The sequence below is a fragment of the Episyrphus balteatus genome, chromosome 2 (assembly GCF_945859705.1).
Source record: "Episyrphus balteatus chromosome 2, idEpiBalt1.1, whole genome shotgun sequence".
Taxonomy (NCBI): Eukaryota; Metazoa; Arthropoda; class Insecta; order Diptera; family Syrphidae; genus Episyrphus; species Episyrphus balteatus.
The window spans coordinates 133,455,976-133,473,120 of record NC_079135.1 but is presented as its reverse complement, the minus strand read 5'-3'; the positions used below and the strand labels follow the sequence as shown (position 1 = coordinate 133,473,120).

The 17,145-nt window shown below is 29.7% G+C and overlaps 3 protein-coding genes across 10 annotated transcripts in view; 1 reads left to right on the top strand and 2 right to left on the bottom strand.

Moving 5' to 3' along the window:
* LOC129908914 (uncharacterized) overlaps nucleotides 1–2,742 on the bottom strand; it is an 86,568-nt gene extending 83,826 nt beyond the window's left edge. The window contains exon 1 of the mRNA XM_055985748.1: nucleotides 2,508–2,742. The gene's annotated coding sequence lies outside the window, so the exon portion shown is untranslated. The remainder of the gene's footprint in view (nucleotides 1–2,507) is intronic.
* The window catches only part of LOC129908915 (ras-related protein Ral-a), a 154,982-nt gene that overhangs the window by 120,397 nt on the left and 17,440 nt on the right, over nucleotides 1–17,145 (top strand). For 5 of the 8 annotated variants that reach the window (XR_008771363.1, XR_008771365.1, XR_008771364.1 and 2 more), the window contains 3 exons: nucleotides 14,471–14,761; nucleotides 14,814–14,925; nucleotides 14,988–15,110. The gene's annotated coding sequence lies outside the window, so the exon portion shown is untranslated. The remainder of the gene's footprint in view (nucleotides 1–14,470; nucleotides 14,762–14,813; nucleotides 14,926–14,987; nucleotides 15,111–17,145) is intronic. The other 3 variants (XR_008771368.1, XR_008771366.1, XR_008771370.1) reach the window with 2 other exon arrangements.
* LOC129908912 (tyrosine aminotransferase) lies at nucleotides 4,425–9,168 on the bottom strand. The gene is made up of 4 exons (XM_055985746.1): nucleotides 8,759–9,168; nucleotides 5,258–5,763; nucleotides 4,894–5,187; nucleotides 4,425–4,834 (listed from the first exon to the last, which is right to left on the bottom strand). The coding sequence occupies exons 1-4, from the start codon at nucleotides 8,937–8,939 to the stop codon at nucleotides 4,496–4,498; spliced, it is 1,320 nt and encodes a 439-aa protein (XP_055841721.1). The 5' UTR covers nucleotides 8,940–9,168; the 3' UTR covers nucleotides 4,425–4,495.

Below are 17,145 nucleotides of genomic sequence, written 5' to 3'. Positions count from 1 at the left end.
ACAACAACCAACTGTATATTATTTAAGAATAGGTAAAATTTTCAAAAAAAATTAAATTTTTTTATTCATTTTTTTTGAACCTTTTTTTATATATCGATTAATAATTTCTAATGAATAGCATGAAAGGTCCGGGGGATAAACGGCACATGTTTTTGTCAAAAAAATAAACTTATGATGAGGTCTTGTATTATTTACGCAGCACTATCTGATGGCATTCATACTTTTATAAAACAAATTTAAGCCTTGCTGAAAAAATAAATAAATTGTGTGCTTTTAGTACTAAGTTGTATGGCGAATTTAAAAATGCGTTTTTCTCGAAATGAGTTGGAATGGACTTGTGCTGTTTGCTGCTGTTTATTTTTTTTATATACAATTTTTGTTTTTTTAAATGACTCGAACAATTCAAAAAATTTTTTTTTCCAAAAATTATATCGCATCTTTTTTATGATTGTTTATATGGTAAAGCCATTCTGAACAACTCTTACCATAACAATAAGTGCCTACGTGTGACCCAGTCGTGCATTTTATTTATTTAATCCACTAACATTTCTGGTAATGACAGTACAATTCAGTCTCCAATTCAAACTTTGTATAAAACAAAAAGTTTGTAATCAAAAAAAGGCTGTGATCTTTAAAAAAAAAATAGAGGTCAATTGCATGTTCGCCTTACTCATTTTTGTACGAATTTTTGATCAAATATTTTTTGAAACCTCGCAAAGAAAAATATAAACACTTGACTTTAAAACTTCATGTCCAAAATATTGTTTGCCACACCCACCTTAATGCTTTCTTGTAATCCAAACGATTTTAAAATAATGTCAAGAAAATCATGGTAAATCATATTGTTGGAAACTATTTCACACAACATCTACAATATTTTGATATTAGAATTCGAGTTTATTCTTATATTTCGATTAGGTAGAAGAATTTTCTTGTCAAGAGGTTTTAAGTTCTATTTTTTTAGATTTTTATGCTAACTCATACATATGTTATCTCAAGAACGGTTAAGTACATTACATTGGATGTATTCAACCACAAATTATTTGTTTACCTTAAAGGCGACTTGGACTTCTATATAAAATCAAAAACAACTTTGTTGGTGTCTCTACCTTTAGACTTGTACAACAGTTCAATTCATTCATCTAAGCTTATCAATTTTAATAAATACATATATATATATGTACATACGCGTATCAGAATGAAACGATGTTTTTATATTTTTTCTTGAAAATATTCCATGTAGTTACAAATCAAATCATGACAAGTTTAAAAAAAAACGCATTTCCAATACATGCAATCAAGATTTGTTTCTTAAATTGGTAAACCTTTTAAGCCGGGCAACGCCCTCCGAATGAAACACTGTACCAGAGTGTTGAGGGCATTTCTCCTTTGCTTGTAAAAGTTCGTTATGTTTTTGTTTTATTAACTGATAATTGGTCTATCTTTTTTAAGAACTTTTAGAAACGTTTATAAACAAATTTATATCAGGGTTGATACATGAAAATATTAAAAAAAATAAAAATAAAACCCGCCATTGAAATAAGCTTTTCCAGTTCAAACAAAAAAAAAAAAAAAAACAAAGAATGCAAAACGTCCCTCGACTATTATCTGTTGCCACGAACAGAGCCAAATGCAAGCGATTTTTAATTAAGATTAATAAAATCGAGTTTTAATCTTCTACAAATTAATTTGTTTGTATAATTTCTTAGAGGCAGCTGTTTTCAATCCTGTAAATGTTATTTCGGTCAAGCTTTATAGCTTAATCAATGCCCGGGGAGTAGTGTTAATTAGTATTCCAAAACACAATCCCATTTGTTTTTAATCCAATTGTCAAGGGACCACAGCTATTAAATCCTGGCAAAATAACTCCTCGGTCAAGAGCTCAACGAGTTTCATTTTTATATATGTATGCAGATATAGGATATTTATGTATAAATTAAAACCGATAAAAGGTATACTTAAAAGTTATCGGGTATAAATTCAAGTTAAGAAAATAACTATGTCCTTTTGATGAATGGCAACAAATTATAGTTCAATTGCAATTGTAGGCTGTTATTGTTGAACACAAAATTGTTTGTTTTTTTTGCTGTTCACATACACACATCCTAATTATAAAACATTTTCCGGGGCATTTGAAAAAGAAATACATATAAGTGCTTTTAAACTATTTATTTTAATTGGGGTTCTTTTTCTCACTCAATGGAAAAGATCTCACAGGTTCCAAATCCTTTTTGAAATTTTTCTTTATCTGTTGCTTTCATTAATGGATATTTTATAGGCTCACTGTGTTTTTATTTTAAAAATTAATATTTTGTTGAAAAAATCGTTTCACTTAGATTTTATATCCATTTTCCATGAGGTCACAATAAAATGGTTTGTTTTTGAAAACACAAGAATAAAAAATACATAATAAACAAGGCACATCTAAAAAATATAACAAAAGACACTTATTGCTCTTTGTGAAAAAAAAAAACAAAGGTAGGTATTATTTGATTTTCTTATCTAACCTTTTGTGTAAATTTTTATGTAAAGGATGTTTTGTTTTTATATACGAAACTATTAGTAACCGGCAACTTTAGTTATTTTTAACTTTAATTATATCGGTGAGATTCGGAAAAGCAATTAAATATAAATTGGTCTAGATAAACTTATAAAAAAATGTTATACACTTATTTTTTCGGAAAAGCGCGGTGTCGCAGAGTACGATATCAATAAACATTCTCATCCGACTGAAAGAAATCTCTCTGTTTCTATATTTCGAATGGTGTCCCGAGTATATTTTTACCCACACATAAACACGTTTCGAAACATAAAACTCACTGCGCAGGGATAATGAAATGTATTTTCGAAAATAAAAAAAAAGTCCTTAGCTTTTTTTTAGCTTAAAAATGTATTCGATACTCCTTGAAGCTTTTAAAACAAAGAAAGATGTGGAAAATTGTAGGAGAATATTATTTTCAGGGATGTTTGGTTTTAGGTTAAGTTCCGGATAAGGAATTGCATATGGTTATCTTAATGCTGTGCGGAAATATAGAGTATGTACTATACACAGTAATGCAAGGTTCACATTACACTGGTTGAGCTGGGAATTAAAAGACATCGGTATTTGCTGCCAAAAGAGACACACACAACTTTCTACCAAAAATTGAATCTGCTTGACAAATGATAAACATTTTCAGAGGTACATCCATATGGCAGCGGTAACTAGTTCAATTTGCATCTAAGTCTGACCTTAGACGAAACTATAATGAAAACAAATTATTCGATTTCAAAATCCTAAAAACATATGTAGTTCATTTAAAAAAAAAAAAAAAAACATGATTATTATTAGGTACCTACTATTATTACTACGAGTAAGAACAAAGCCAGAATAATTCCGGAAAACCTATTTGTTTTGGTTTGGAAGACAATTTTTTGTCCTTCACATTAGAGTGTGTCATGTTGCTTTTTTTCGAAATTTCAAAGTCTGAGTGTGAGCTTAATTTTTTTTTTTAAGTTGCTATTGCGATTTTTTGCAACAATTTATTATAAAATGTATAAGATATTAAAAGTTTTATTTTTATTGTTTCATGATTGTTATTAGTTCATGACTTTATTTTGCACAGGATCTCTGTTGATTTCAATGAATGTTATTTCGCTTTTTACCAGCGAACTAGCTAGATACCTTCAACGATATCTTAAATTTTGAATCGTCTGATTACGATAATTTAGAAATTAAGATGTTTTTTCACTTAAAATGATTTGATGTCTCGAAAACCATTTTCTTTGTATATTTAAATCTTTTTGTAACATAGCAAACATATCATCAACGAACGCTGTTATTTGGCTAAGTGATGATTGTTTAAAAATAGTGTATAATTAAAAATAACAACGGACCCAGGACAGATCCTTGAGGAACATCGGTAGTAAACTCCAGAACATAGCTAAAAAATGGAAAAATACCAGAAACAATTTCAATTGCAATTGTATTTCGAGTTTATTTTTTCGATTTGACCATTTAAAAGAGCGAAGTGCAACTCAAACATTTCAATGTTATTTTGTCTTTTTTCACGGACTCGATGTCTACCGGTAGCAAATTCACACAAGCACCATGATAATTTTTTTTTACAATCACTGCAATTAATTTTGCTTTCACCTCTTACAACCTTTTGGTCACATGTTATGCAACTCATAATGCTTGATTATTATAAAATTTATTCACAATCATAATTTTATTAACTTTTATAGTTCTTTAATCTTGCCGACAATGCCTGATACGTGCGCACCCTACAACACTCACAAGCTCGTGTCAAACTACTACTACCTTGATGTATTTCACTTAAAGCGGCAATTAGAATGGTTTGTACGAGTTTGTGTAAAAGATATGGCATTTCAAAGAGATGAAGTTATTTAAAAATATATTTTGTGATCAAACTGAAGATGAAGATGAAATAAAATTGAAATTATTGCGACAGATTTTTTTATTAAATTTGAAGTTCACATACATGTAAAGTTCTTAGCTACTAACTGGCTGAAGAAAATCGCACTTAATTAAATTTTCATCATTTTTGTAATGCTTTTCACAAAATTCAGATATTCTGGAACAAGCCTCTTCAATCATTTCATAAGGTACTGTAAGTACAATTCGAAAATAATTTGGATACTCGAAACAGCTTCCTGGCAAGCAGAATACACTCTGCTCATTAACGAGATCTTGCACAAATTCTAGATCATTTGGAAACGATGGAAATGATGCTATATCAATTCCTACCATCATGTACATAGCACCTCTAGGTAGAATTGGTTTCAATCCAGCAACATCTTTCAGAGCATCGTATGCACTCTTTGCGTTTTGCTGAAACATATAAGATAAAAATCAATAAAATCGATTGTATATTCGTTTTTAACACTCACCGACAAAATATCAAGAACACCATCAAAATAGCTCTGAGGTGTATTGCGCAGAATATCCGGCAGAGCACCTTGAACCAATGTATTGGATCCAAGTATACGTGCTGCCATTTGTTTCAAACCTTTTGTTATATCACTCAATCGGTTATCACGGTCGTGTATTACTATCCAGCCTGTCCTCCAACCAGGAACAAGAAATCGTTTTGTAAGACCGCCACATGACAAAATCGGCACATCTTTTGATAGAGAGCTAATCGCAATATGTTTTGAACCAGTAAAAACAAAGTGTTCATAGATCTGAAAACGAAAACATTTTTTGCTGTCAGAACGCAAATAAATTTTGTAAGTACATATATCCAAAGCATACCTCGTCTGCAATAATTGGCAAATAATATTTTCCTGCTAATTTAAGTATTTTTTGTAAATGGGTTTTAGAAAATACACTTCCACAAGGGTTACTAGGATTATTTATCAAAATGGAAGCAGTATTGTTATCAATTAAGCTTTCCATTTGTTCGAGGTCTGCTTCCCATTCTTTTTCAGGGAGTAGATTATAGTAACGAACTTCAATTCCCAATCCTTCGCAGAGTGTATTATACAAGCAAAAACCTGGCCTAGGAACCAGAATGTTTTGGCCTTCATCTGCTAGTGTTAGTATGCATATTTCTAATGCTGAAGAGCATCCGCTACAAATAATGATGTCATTAGGAGTTACAGGTCCTTGGTGGGCAACATACTCTACAATAGCTTTACGGGCTTCTTCATGCCCAGCGGTATGTGCATATCCATTATATTTTCCACTTTCAATAGCGCATTTAACGGCGTTTATTGTTTCAACTGAAGCCTCCAAATTTCCGAAAATTGTTGGATCACCTTCAAGAAAATAATGTTTAATCATTAATTTTTTCTCATTAAGAAAATATAAAAATAAAGAAAAATGGTTAAATGGTTTTGAGATACAGTATCTCAAAATATATTTTTTTCTATATAAATAATAATTATAAGTTAGAACAGTTAAATTCAACCAATATGTTATATTGTTATTTTTCAGTTAAAATTTTCACTGGCCAACAATTTTCAACCTTTTTAAAATTATCAGTAAGATTTATATCATATTTTATGGATGTGGGTTTTCTTTCTAGCAGCTCTAGTTTTTGATATATTTAAGTTTTCCTTATTTTGAGCGTTCATTAAAATTTTCCAAAAGAATTTATATTAAACTTAATGTATTTGGGGTCAGTAAGCCTAAACATCACATTGATTTTTAGATATTATCATATTGTTACATTTTGGAGGTAATTTTATACTATTTTTTTTTTTTAGTTTTTCTTATCACAAGCGTTTTTAAAGTTTTGCTGGAAAAAAAAATTTCGAATGTAATGTATTTCTGTTCAGTAAGTAAAATAAAAATGAAAAAAAATTTTTTTTAAATAATTTACAGAAAAAAAATTGTATGAATTTGTATGCCTTCATGTATGAATAATTTAAAAACCAGTGCTGCTAGAAAAAAACAAATGTTGTTTTCTGAATCTCAGCGCTTTTAGTAAGAAATGATAAACAAAGCCCTGGAAAATTTTTGTGTGCTGGGCAGTGTTGTCATAGCTTGAACTTAACCGGCCCCTGTGGCGTATGCGCAACATTGTTTTTTTTTATTTTTTTTTTGTTTGAGATTAATTTTTTTTTCATGATTCATTTGTGAATAATGTACTTGCCATTAACATCATTGAATGATTTACATAAAGAGCTTGGTTCTTATTCTGCCACATTGATATATGTAGAAGAATGTTGGTAAACGCGAAGTGCCTTTTGGTGTGGACTTTTTAAATGGTTTTAATATCGCTTAGAAGGTATTGAAATACCGGTAACATTATTGTCTATTGCATTGTCTTCATATCTTAATCTCTTTTCAAAAATGGACTTTTTATTTTTTTAAATAGTTAAGTTTCTATTAAAAAAAAGAATGTAAACCAAAAATTATGTAAATACTAAATAAACAAGTTTACTATATTGCTCTAATCGATTAGAAGAATCCAGTTACTATGCAAAATTCTGAATGATATAATTTATTTAAAAGAGTCAATTTACATTTTGATTTGGATATTAGTAAGTGAATATTTATAAATATGTGGCCCTGGCACTGGCCAGATACCGAATATTAAAAACAGAAACCGCAATACGTCAGAGCAAGAAGCACACCCCCATATACACACCTTCTTTCAAACACCTGTTTCAGAAAAAAAATATAAGGGGAATTAAAGTTCGTAGTTTGAAGTTTCTTTAACTAAATCAAGTTATTTATTTAAGGCGCATAAGAACTGGATATTTAATAGATAGAAGTAGATGTAAATATCGAAACTTGCTCTATGCCAAACGTGATGTTTACAATGATACCAGTAACATTTGCAAATATTTTTTTTCTATCACTAAGCATTCAAAGTAAAAAGTAGTGTAACCTCTAAACAGGATTTTGGTTGGCTTTTACAATTAGGAGGTGATGTCCACGCAATCGACCATTTTTCGGCACATATCGTGCATTATTTCAAAATTCATTTTTGCGAAGAAATTGAGTAAAAATGGAATGTTTGCGTACTGCAAAAACACGATAGTTTGTATACAAGATTTGTTCAACAACGTCACGAACTTGGTAGCCAGTTTACATTATCAAAGCTCGAAATACATTTGTATGTATATATTTTTTATGAATAAATAATAGATAATGTACCTAAGTTAAAACGGGTCGTGGTGTAAGAGGCTAGAGCAACACCTTGTTGATACCACGTGCTTTCTACATCTCTCGGATCTTTCTATTGGAATTGGCGGTGAAGGTTACACTTTCCTGATTTTAGAGAAGTGGACCAATGAAACCGCAAAACAGCTGTAAATCATACAGTAACTTATTGTGGATATTTTTCCACATTTACATTATGATCTTTTTGTTCTTTCATATTCGACAATTTTCCTTGTTAACATATTCACCGATAGAAAAATGAGTCTCCACCCTACATTATTGCTTTTTTTTTTGTACTTAACTTTCACAATGTTCCCGAAGAATATAAAAAGAATACCTAGATGAGATTATCCCAAGATATAGCTTTTGCAAAAGCTTAAGCATTGTTTTGTTAGAATTCTAGCATCAATTCACTTAAAAATGGCTTTTTAAGTTTTTAAAAGCCGTTTTCCATTTTTAATTTAAAAGTAAGTAGTAGTAGGTAAAGGATTTTTTTTAATTCTTTGAAAAATTTAAAATCATTAAAAAATTCAAACAGAAATGTTCAACCATGAACCGAAACTTGTTCATTCGGCCAATTTTTTTAATTTTAAAATTCATATTTGGCTGAAAATTATTCGCGCAATTACAAAATCCACTTTCTTTATTTCCAATCCGGTTTACTCTCCTTAACCTTAAACTGTATATTTAATAAAACATCCAACATGAAGTCTTTTTCGTAGGAATTCTTTAGGGCAAGAGATACCATTTCGAAATCTGAGCAAGGCTTTTTTTGTTTAAGAAAAAACTTCTGATAATTTTATTAAAGAGACAAAGTATAACAAAAAATGTATAGATAAGCATGTATAGATGGATCATCATCATTGTAGCAATATACATTCTATCACATCCGAAAATGGAAGTATCTTCACCTGTAATAGGTACTATTTGGGTGAATATACTCAAAAACAAATTGTCTAAATGAAAGACAGAAGTTCTTCCAATTTCTCGCCCAGGAAGTTTCAAAAAATATTCTATTCACTCGTTTAACAAAATAAAAATGGAGTTCTCACAGTATTAACTTAAAACGAAGCAAATTTAATTTTAAAGTGGAATTTTTTTAATTTATACATAAACCGATAACAATGTTACGTAACATACCAATAGACAACGGAATCATTGGTTTTTCAGGATTTGGTTCAATTTTCAAGGACTCAACTATTTCCCGAATTCGGTTGTGAGTATTTCGCGCCAATTTTGAAGAACGAATTTTCCATCCTGAAGATTTTGTGAAACTTGTTTCTTCGTGGTCTGTATCACTGATGGAGTCAGATGTGCGCATTATCACATACGGTTAAATGTTTTTAATTTTCTCTTTTTCTTACAATAATATTTTTTTTATTAATAAAAACTAAATAATACGTAAACAACAAGACTTTGTTTTTGTTTTCTTATTGAACTATGGAAAAATCTTGAAATGTAAGAGCAACTTTTTTTTTAAGAAGAAATCTTTGTATCCGCGCTATTTAAAAACTCGATTAAAACTGATACTATATGATACACTTTGCCTGCTTTTATCAAATCAAAGTAATTTGATTAAACGGAGGAGAAAAATGTAAATTCTACCAAAGGTATGCGAACATTAACAACCAATATTTCCAGTTGCTTGTTTTAAATAACAATTTAAGAACACAATATATATGCCACAGAGTCGCATGCTGTACAAGTTTTAATATCGATGAATAAAATTAAATCTGTTTTCAGCTTATTTACATTTCCAACGTGTTTTGAAATGAGTACGCAAAGAAAATAAGGGGAATCAGTTTTTTTTTAGAATTTGGAGTTGTTCTATATGGCTTTTATTTAAATAATATTTTAAAGTTAAAGAAACTGAAGCTAAGCTCAGATTTAGATTCTTATAGGTAAATTCATTGAAGAGGGCTATTTCTATGACCAAATCTTAAATGATGGAAATTCAACTTTAGGTACTTTCTTTTATTTCATGGATAGTAATCCAGGTAAGATAAGGTTAATGAGGTGACAAAGGTTGATCTTGTAACCGTCACAGTTATCATCAATCCATAGTAAATCCATTGTGACATGGAGATAGTGAAGTATTTAAATATTGAGGTACTTTAACCCCAAGTCATTATTTTTTCTGAAGTCTATACAGGGTGTCCCACAGTCACCGCCCCAAACGAAAACCATGGATTCCTGAGGTCATTTTAAGCCGAAAAACTTAAGAGGTAATTTTCTCGTTTTCGTCCCGTTTTCGAGTTACCACGGTTTTTATGATTTTTGTTCTCTTTTCCCTTATCTAGCTTTATCTTTGCCAAACTACGTTTGATTTGAAAAATTTTTTTTACAACCAATCAAGAATTTATTACAGTTTTAGTTTGTCTCAAAACTTTTTTTCTGCGGACAACCGTTTCTCCACAATTTTGCATCAAACACAATTTTCTTCGTTTTTTAAGTTGTTTTTTACACTTTCATATCATTTAAGTCAAAAAAACACGTTAATGAGTATTAATTTTTTGTGCTTTTTATTAAAGCCCAGTTTATTTTCATAAAAAAAATAAGTTTTATTTCATAAAAAAGGCTACTGAAAGTAATTAAAAAAAATAAACAAACTGAGTGAATTGAAAAAAAAAAATAATTTTTAAGTAAAAAATTAATTTAAATGAATTAAAAACTTTTTCTGAGCTATTGTGGTTAAGAAAAGAACAAATAAATAAAGCTCAGAAAAAGTTTTAATTCATTTAAATAAATTTTGTATTTAAAAATTATTTTTTTTTTTAATTCACTCAGTTTGTTTATTTTTTTTAATTAATTTCAGTAGCCTTTTTTATGAAATAAAACTTATTTTTTTTATGAAAATAAACTGGGCTTTAATAAAAAGCACAAAAAATTAATACTCATTAACGTGTTTTTTTGACTTAAATGATATGAAAGTGTAAAAAACAACTTAAAAAACGAAGAAAATTGTGTTTGATGCCAAATTGTGGAGAAACGGTTGTCCGCAGAAAAAAAAGTTTTGAGACAAACTAAAACTGTAATAAATTCTTGATTGGTTGTAAAATTGGTTTTTCAAATCAAACGTAGTTTGGCAAAGATAAAGCCAGATAAGGGAAAAGAGAACAAAAATCATAAAAACCGTGGTAACTCGAAAACGGGACGAAAACGAGAAAATTACCTCTTAAGTTTTTCGACTTAAAATGACCTCAGGAATCCATGGTTTTCGTTTGGGGCGGTGACTGTGGGACACCCTGTATAAACTAAATTAATTACAAGTATCTAATAAACAAATAATAGGTATGCATTTATGGCATATGCCTATGGCGATCAAATAATCATTTTGGGACTCTCCAACAGTGTTTATAAAATTGTGAAGCTATTTTTGCTGTTGTCTTATGTTGAAGTATTTGTAAATGTTGTTCCTGTTGTTGTTATTGTTGCTGATGTTGTTGTTGTGTTTTTTTAAGTTGTTGTTTTGTTGTTATTGTTGTTCTTGATGTTGTTGTTGTTGTTGTTGTTGTTGTTGTTGGTGTTCTTGTGGTTCCTTTTGTTGTTTACGTTTTTGTTGTTTGCTGCTGTTTTTATGACTGCGGCAAAACCAATAGGGGGTTGTATGTTTGAACAGTTTGTATCCATGTATGTTTGTATGTTTTTATGTAAACTATGTACGTATAGTATCGTAATTGAACAATTATTGTTTTTGGAGCATTGATGAAGATATAAGCAAGTGCTTATTAATTCCGTCTCCAAGTTTTAGCGAAACATCAAGATTATTCCCTATTTGATTTCTTCAGCATATTAATGCCTCTTAGAGCCACCGTTCCAACTAATTCAATAAACATTAAAGTTTTTGGGACATAATTTATCCTGAAAGAGTATGATATTTAAAAAAAAATAAAATAAGTAACATGTCAAACTCTAATGTACAACATTGCACACCCTAATGTATAAAAACAAGTGATTTTCTGGAATTGTTCTAGCTTTCTCTCATAGTCAAATAGCCAACAATTTTCAACTTTTTTAAATGTTTTAGAAAGATTTATAGATTTGGGTCCAGTAATCTCAAAAATCATATTGGTTTCTTTCTAGCAGCTCTAGTTTTTGATGATGTTTGCTCTATTTTCCTTAAACTGGCTTTATCTTTGCCAAACTATGTCTGATTCGAAAGATTTGTTTTACAACCGTTTCACCGCAGTTTTGCATCAAACACAATTTTCTTCGTTTTTTAAGTTGTTTTTTACACTTTCATATCATTTAAGTAAAAAAAAACTGTAAATTAGTATTAATTTTTTGGGCTTATTATTAAAGCCCAGTTTATTTTCTTAAAAAAATATTTTTTTTTTCATAAAAAGTCTACTGAAAGCAATTAAAAAAAATAAACAAACTGAGTGAATTTAAAAAAAAAATAATTTTTAAATAAAAAAAAAAATTAATTTAAATGAATTAAAACTTTTTCTGAGCTTTATCTTTTGTTCTTTCCTTAACCACAATAGCTCAGAAATAGCTTTAATTCATTTAAATTAATTTTGTATTTAAAAATTTTTTTTTTTTTTAAATTCACTCAGTTTGTTTATTTTTTAAAATTACTTTCAGCAGTCGTTTTTATGAAAAATTTTTTTTTTTTTTAAGAAAAGAAACTGGGCTTTAATAAAATAAGCGAAACAAATTAATACTCATTTACGTGTTTTTTTTTTTTATAAATTGATATAAAAGTAAAAAAGACACTTAAAATACGAAGAAAACTGGGTTTGATGCAAAATTGCGGAGAAACGGTTGTTCGCAGAAAAGAGACAAATTAAAACTGCAATAAATTCTGAATTTGTTGTAAAAAAATCTTTCGAATCAAACGTTGTTTGGCAAAGATAAAGCCGGCTAAGGAAAAAGAGAGCAAAAATCATAAAAACCGTCATAACTTGAAAACGGGACGAAACGAGGAAATTACTTCCTAAGTTTTTTGACTTAAAATGACCTCAAGAATCCCTGGTTTTCATTTGGGGCGGTGACTCTGGGGCAACCTGTATAATTTTTCATATTTGGGGGTGTTCATTAATTTTTAAGTTTTCTTTATTTTGAGCGTTTATTAAAATTTTTCAGAAAAATTTGTATTGAACTTAATGTATTTTGGGTCAATAAGAGCCCCCGCACACTACAAACTTTCTATCGGCCGATAGTTTAGTGGTTGGGCTCCTAGTGTGCGCACAGGCAGCCGACTAAACAGTCGGTTCGCTAGGAAATATTTTAGTTTGAAGGCAATTGTGTAGCAGAACAAACTTTTTTTTCGATCAAATAAACTTTTTGATCGTCCGATACTTAATCGTTGTAGTGTGCGCGCTCTCATACATTTTCATTCTGATTAAGAGACCGACTAAACTGTCGGCCGATAGAAAGTTTGTAGTGTGCGGGGGCTCTAAGCCTAAAAATCATATTCATTTATTTCTAGAAGCTTTTTTTGAAATAGGCATTTCAGCTTTCCACATTTTGGTTATAATTTCGTAAATACTAATTAAAGTATTGTTTTTTTTTTTAATTTTCTAGGAAATTTTTTGTCCAAGCTAATGCATTTGGGTTCACTAAGCCTAAAAATTATACTGGTTCCTTTCTTGGAGCTCTAATTTTTTAGATATTTTCATTTTTCACATTTTGAGGTTAGTTTCATGCTGTTTTTTTTTTAGTTTTTCTTATCACAAGCGTAGCGTTTTTAAAGTTTTGCTGGAAAAATGTATTTCGAATGTAATGTAAGTATTTCGGTTCAGTTTGTAAAATAAAAATACAAAAGCAAAAAATTTAAATAAGAGAAAATTTTACAAAATAAAAAATTGTATGAATTTGTAGGTATGCTTTTTCATGTACCAGTGAATAATTTAAAAATTAGAGCTGCTAGAAAAAAACTAATGTTGTTTTCGGAATCAACATCCTCCATTTAGTAAGAAATGATAAACAACGGTCTGTGTTGGGCAGTGTTATTCACTAATAGGCTTAAAAACTTATGAATATGCCCATTTGAAAATATTTTTAACGAAGTATGATGGTATTTCTATACACTACCCAATACTAGATGAGTGTCAACGCACAGGTAACTTCTAAAAAAGCCTAAAAATTTTAAAACTTCTTCTGCAGTATCTGAAATAATAACTTTCAATGATATGATACATTTTTAAAGATGAAGCAAACTTGTGTACCCATTTTCAGCTTCATAATAATTTTATCTATATTTGAAAATTTTGTTGGTTATTTTGACCGCACAGCACATAGTGCACATGCAAAGTAAAGTGTTTCCCTTTCCCGTCATTTTTAAAGAAATTTTTTTCGCTTTAGGTAATATATTATGAAAGCAATTTTTGACACCTTCTTCAATAAAATCGAGGCAATATAAATGCTTCGAAAATTACTTCACATTCTACTGCACCGCGATAGAATTGCGTTTATCATAAATTTAATTAGCAGATGATGAATGTAATTTAATAGTAATAGAATGCAATTAAATTATAATTTTCTTTGAAAAAAAAAAATTTTGTAACTGACAAATAAATTTCATGTAAATAGGTTCCTCCTACCTTAGCTATTCAAACTTCACGTGTAGCACGCTACTAGTGGGCACTAGTAAATTTAATTCTTTCATTCTTTAGAATTCACAACTTTTTTTTCGCTTTTTTTATCTTTGTAATCATTTGTAGGGTTTTAAAATAGCTGCCTATAGCTAAGCCACAAACCAAAAACCTCATAATTTTTATGAAATCATTTTTTGCCACTCACAACACAATCACAACTTAAATATTTTTTTTTTTTTTTTGAAACCATCTGAAATGGCGGACATGCAAATACACTATCAAATGTGAAACGAAAATTTTCTTCGTTAAGTTTTATAGTCTGAACACGCAGAATACCTCAATACATTTCTGTCCTTTATAAACGTCAAAACATGTTTGAAGTATCACCAAATTGACATTTCTTTTAAAAATAAAATAGAGCTATCCACATTGAACAACAAATTTAAATCAATTTGTTTGGATTTTAAAAATAAAAATATCTACAAATTATGCTCAAAATGTTCCGGAAGCCCATTAAAACCTACATCATCAGAACATACAGTTCAATGAATACGAAATCCAAAGATTTGCAGCAAAGACAATATTGCCTAGACTTGGTAAAGTAAGTAAAATTGATCCTTGCAAAAGTTATTATATAAATTGTTTAATTTTAGGAAAAACGACTTCGAAAACTATCTTTGCACATTGTTATTGAATGAAGAAGTCAGGCGACATGCATTTGCAATTCGGGCATTTAATGTTGAAGTTGCCAAAGCTTGTTCATCGGTAAGATGATTAAATTAAAAGTTACCTTCTATTGGAATCTATATAAATCCCTCGTTCATTAGGTATCTGAAGAGCATATAGCCAAAATGAAACTAAAATTCTGGTTTGATTCAATTGATAAATGTTTGGATAAAAATGAGAAATCTTATGTGACAGACCATCCTGTTCTCTACGAAATGAAGTATGTAAGTTATTTTAAATGAATTTTTTAGTCTAAGAGCCCACAGCAATTTTTGGGTATGTGTAACCAAAAGTCCAAAATGCGAGTATGCATCCTTATGCGTTCTCATAACGAATTCAAAAGCCTGGTAGCTTTAAACCGCCGCTTTATATTGTTTTCAAGGGGTTTTCCAATTCACATAACTAAGCTAAATTCACACTATTTCATATTTTTTATACAGGAGCCGATGCGATGCTCTTTCATTTTTCCTAAGCCTGAAGACATCAATCTTGACTATGCGTTCAATAGAAATCGAGATATTAGCTGTTTAAGCGGCTTTCTTTTTATTTTTTGTGTTTAACTTGTTGGTTTTTGTTTTGTATCCAATAATAGAGCCGATATAGTTAGTGAAAAAAGCTTATATCTTGAATGTTCTATTTGTTTAAGGTTTTCAGGCTTAAAGGAAATGACATAACATCAGTCCTTATGTTCAGAATGTGAATTTGTGATAGTTTCTATGATGTTTGGCATTAACAACATAAGTCCAAAATCGTCGTTTTGAGATAAATGCATTTTAAAGTTAGAAAAATTCCTCCAAATCCAGTTTTATTTAATACAAATATATTGGGATGCAATTTTTGTTTTATTAATAATATTTACACAAATAAAGTTACAAATTATAGTTTTTAAAAGTATTTATAAGTTTTTTATTGAGATAATGTTGCTTTAATTAAACTATTTTTCGTTCAAGAATAAAATTATTTCGAGTTGTGTCCTTAGTGCCAATATATTAATTAGTTTTTTCTTAAGATTTTTAATTTTTCGGACATACCGCGATTGACTTTTTTTTAACGAATCAATCGATTAAAATATTTTCCCTTCATTTTCGTCATTGATCAGAAAAGCAAAGGAACTGAGTTTTGCTGTTTTGACCAAACACTTATTTAAAAGTTTAAACATTTTTGATTGGTCAAAACAGCACAAGTTGGAGTTATTATTATGATCAAACATAATTTTAGAAAAAAGAGTTAAGTGTGGTTAGGACCATTAAATATAACTAGTTTACTTTTTTTTTAATAGTTCTGAATACTTTACTCATTTTCGAAAAAAATGGACTTATGCTGTTTATACCAAATTTAATAGAGTTGGGCACTTTAGTTAATTGGGGTGATCGATCAATTTAGTTCAATTATTTAAATCATTCCGTTTTTTGTTAGAATTAAAATAAAACAAAATTAATTTGCTCAAAATGTATCCAAATTTATGTAAAATTGAAGCATTCTACACATAAAACAAACATCAAATAAACTAAACCAAACATCAAGTTAAAAATAATAGATAAACAATTTTCTTCTTTTAAAAATTCTTAATTTGGTTCATATAATTGTCGAGCTTTCTGATTCCTGCTGGAACGCTGGAAGTCTAGGAGAAGGTTGTTTTGCTTTCATTAAATCGGAATTGTTTGTTGTTCCTGCTCAGAAATTAGAGTAGTGGTGCTGTAAACTGTAATGGCAAAAGCGACTTTGTGCACTTTTACAAGATTTATCTTGAGGTAGAGCAGAAGAACCAATTTCGCTCCGCAAACAGTTGGATACAGTTTTATACCTATGCACTTGGTTTCTGAACCCCTATGCTTTAAAGATCCATCGGTCTAAAAGGGTACTGTCGGTGACAAAATTTCAAAATTCCCTATACAGATGGGATTTCCTTTCACTCAAGGAATATAAAAAAAAAATTGGTGTCATTTTACGACTGCTCTAGGTTGCTGTTTATTTTGTTGACAAAAATGGTCTTCGCTAATCGTGCACTAAATTGATTTAATTTCACTAGTTCCCCAAAAGGAACTAGTCCGTTCGCGAACGACACAAGCCTAATAAACATTAATTGGAAAAATCGCTTTGTTTAAACTATATAAAGCCGCGATTTAAAGCTGCCAGACTTTTGGTTGTACTTCCACTCCCAATATTTGCTGTGGGCTCTCGGTCTATGTCCTCGTTTCAAAGATCTCATAGAGCTCAGTGAATTCAGCTACAGTCAAACAACTTAATTCTCCTTACTTT